The 2500-nt window shown below is 51.7% G+C and overlaps 1 protein-coding gene across 1 annotated transcript in view; it reads left to right on the top strand.

Moving 5' to 3' along the window:
- LOC144528550 (uncharacterized) overlaps positions 1-2500 on the top strand; it is a 7843-nt gene that overhangs the window by 4283 nt on the left and 1060 nt on the right. Inside the window, exon 2 of the mRNA XM_078267203.1 lies at positions 1-2500. This exon is cut by the window's left edge and continues 1564 nt beyond it; it is cut by the window's right edge and continues 1060 nt beyond it. Coding sequence (XP_078123329.1) covers positions 1-1795 — 1795 coding nt within the window. The 3' untranslated portion in view covers positions 1796-2500.

The raw sequence follows: 2500 nt of genomic DNA, 5'->3' as shown, positions 1-2500 counted from the left end.
TTGGAAAGAGACCAGGCAACATCAGTCAGGGTTCACTTATCGGAGGAATAAAAAAGTAAGGGATGGATGTAACACTGAAACTGCAACCGGGACTGAGCAAAGCGTGGAACCGAGCAGGCATCCTCAGTCCGGTCCTGACGCTCTGAAAGCTGAGCACGTCTCTACCGGGGATACAGAAGAGAAACCCTTCAGCTTTTCTGAGCGCCAGGAAAGACATGAAGACACTCTGCTGACACACCACAACTCCCCCGCAGAAGAGAAACCTTTCTCATTTTGTGGGAAAGCTGTCCACACGGGAGGGAAAGCGCTCAGCAGCGGCAGTGTTTGTGAGAAAGGCTTCACTGTGGAGCCGCGGCACGTTGGCCGCCGGTGTGTCGGCGAGTCCTCGCAGCTTCACGCTGCCGACAGACTGTTGGGGAGAGGGTTTAACCGTAAGCACCAGCTGCAGGTTCCCATTAGACTACATGCGGTGCTGAAAGGTCGCTCAGTTCGCAGCAAAACATTTCCCAAGCGTGGAAGCTCACGCGCAGCAGACACGGCTTTCCGCTGCTCGGTGTGCGACATGGCTTTCGGCGACAGCGAGGCGTTAGTTCAACACATGAGGATTCACACGAGGCAAACGCAGTTCAGCTGCACCGTCTGCGGGAAAGAGTTCGCGTGGCGACGGTATCTGACCAAACACATGGAAGTTCACACAAAGGAGAGTCTCAACAGTCTTCATTGGAGACAAACTGAACACATGGAAACAGAAGCTGATGGAGAGGACTGTGGAGGACCAGAACCAGCCAGGAACTCACATCCACATCCACTTTTACAAGCAGAGACTGGAGACCAGACTGGAGACCCTTCGGATCCTGAGACTGATGACAGTGCTGATTGGAAGGAGACCAGAGAACCTCAGTCAACTCTAAACTCTCTGAAACATGATTCAAGATGTAAGAAAACATTCAGCTGCTCTGAGTGTGGGAGAAGATTTGGCTGCAAGACAAATCTAAGGAGACACTCGAGAATCCACACAGGGGAGAAACGATTCAGCTGCAGATTTTGTAACGAAACATTTGCCCGGCACCCACAGTTCCAAGAACATAAATGTGTTGGTCATCAAACTGAGGAGAACGGAGAGGCAGAGCCTCCATCCAGGAACTCACATCCACATACACTTGTACAACCGGAGACTGACGACAGCGCCAACAGTGATTTTTGGAAGGAGACCAGAGAACGTCTGTCACGTTCAAACTCTTTGGAAGATAATGACATCTCCAGCAGCAACGCCTTGAGCTGCTCTGACGTCCGGACGTCGGAGAATCCGAAACCCGAGAGCGGCGACAGCGTTGACAGCGACTTCTGGAAGGATGACAGGAAACCTCAGTCTGGTTTAGACTCTCCGAACAACAGCGACGGCGGCTCCGAAAGTGAAGTGAGATGCGATAACCCTCTGAGGAAGCCGTTCGGCTGCCCGGAGTGCGGGAAGAGGTTCCTCAACCTCTGCAACCTGAAGAACCACACCAAATATCACACGGGAGAGCGAGCGTTCTTCTGCTCCGTTTGCGGTCTCAAGTGTCTATACCGGTCCCACCTGAAGATCCACATGAGGACTCACACGGGGGAGAAGCCGTTCCCGTGCCCAGTTTGTGGTAAAAAGTACGCACACAAGGCTAGCATGCAGTCGCACATGGCGGCCGTCCACACGGTGGAGAAACGGTACAGCTGCAGCATCTGCGACCAAGGCTTCGCTTGGTACACAGAGCTGAAGTACCACCAGTGTGTCGGGGACGCCTCTGATGGACACACGTAGATACGGGGGCGCATGGCGTCCCAAAGCCACGCCCTCTGGAGGCGGGAAACGACATGCAACTAAGGGCTGAAATGCTAACAAAAGTGCCTGTAGCTGGCTAAACACAAAAGATGTAAACATGTCAAAGTGTTTTAGGGCCCAACTTGCACCCGGCGCAGCGCAAAGCCCGACACAAGTGTCTTTGCTAGTTTAAGACCGATGCAATTTCCCATCCAGCGCCCACGTCGTATAAATAACAAATGCACCTGCATCCCATCTGTGGCCCATGGGCGTGCTGGTCTTACAGGGAGGTGTGTTCAGGTGCATTCTGGGTGTGCTGGTCTTACAGGGAGGTGTGTTCAGGTGCATTCTGGGTGTGCTGGTCTTACAGGGAGGTGTGTTCAGGTGCATTCTGGGCGTATTGCTATCTTGAGGCAGCGGGAAGTGATGGCACCATTGACCAACAAAAACCTGGTGTAAAGTCAATAACGCAGCATTTCATGGTTATTTTAACAGAGCATTAGTAAAATGCTCCTAGGCTCGTAAAATTACAAATAAAAATATTACGGTGCAAATCCTCCATCATAACAGCAATGCTCCAAGGTCCAAACGCGCCTGTTTTTTAAGGGAATGGTAGATGACTCTCTGATTGGTTTATTGCATGTTATGCCCAAAACACACCTCTGATTAATGAAGACAACCCTTTTGAACCATCCGCCGTCAATA

The sequence above is a fragment of the Sander vitreus genome, chromosome 14 (assembly GCF_031162955.1).
Source record: "Sander vitreus isolate 19-12246 chromosome 14, sanVit1, whole genome shotgun sequence".
Lineage (NCBI taxonomy): Eukaryota > Metazoa > Chordata > Actinopteri > Perciformes > Percidae > Sander > Sander vitreus.
Note: the sequence above shows the minus strand (reverse complement) of the source record. Positions and strands in the feature narration are given on the sequence as shown.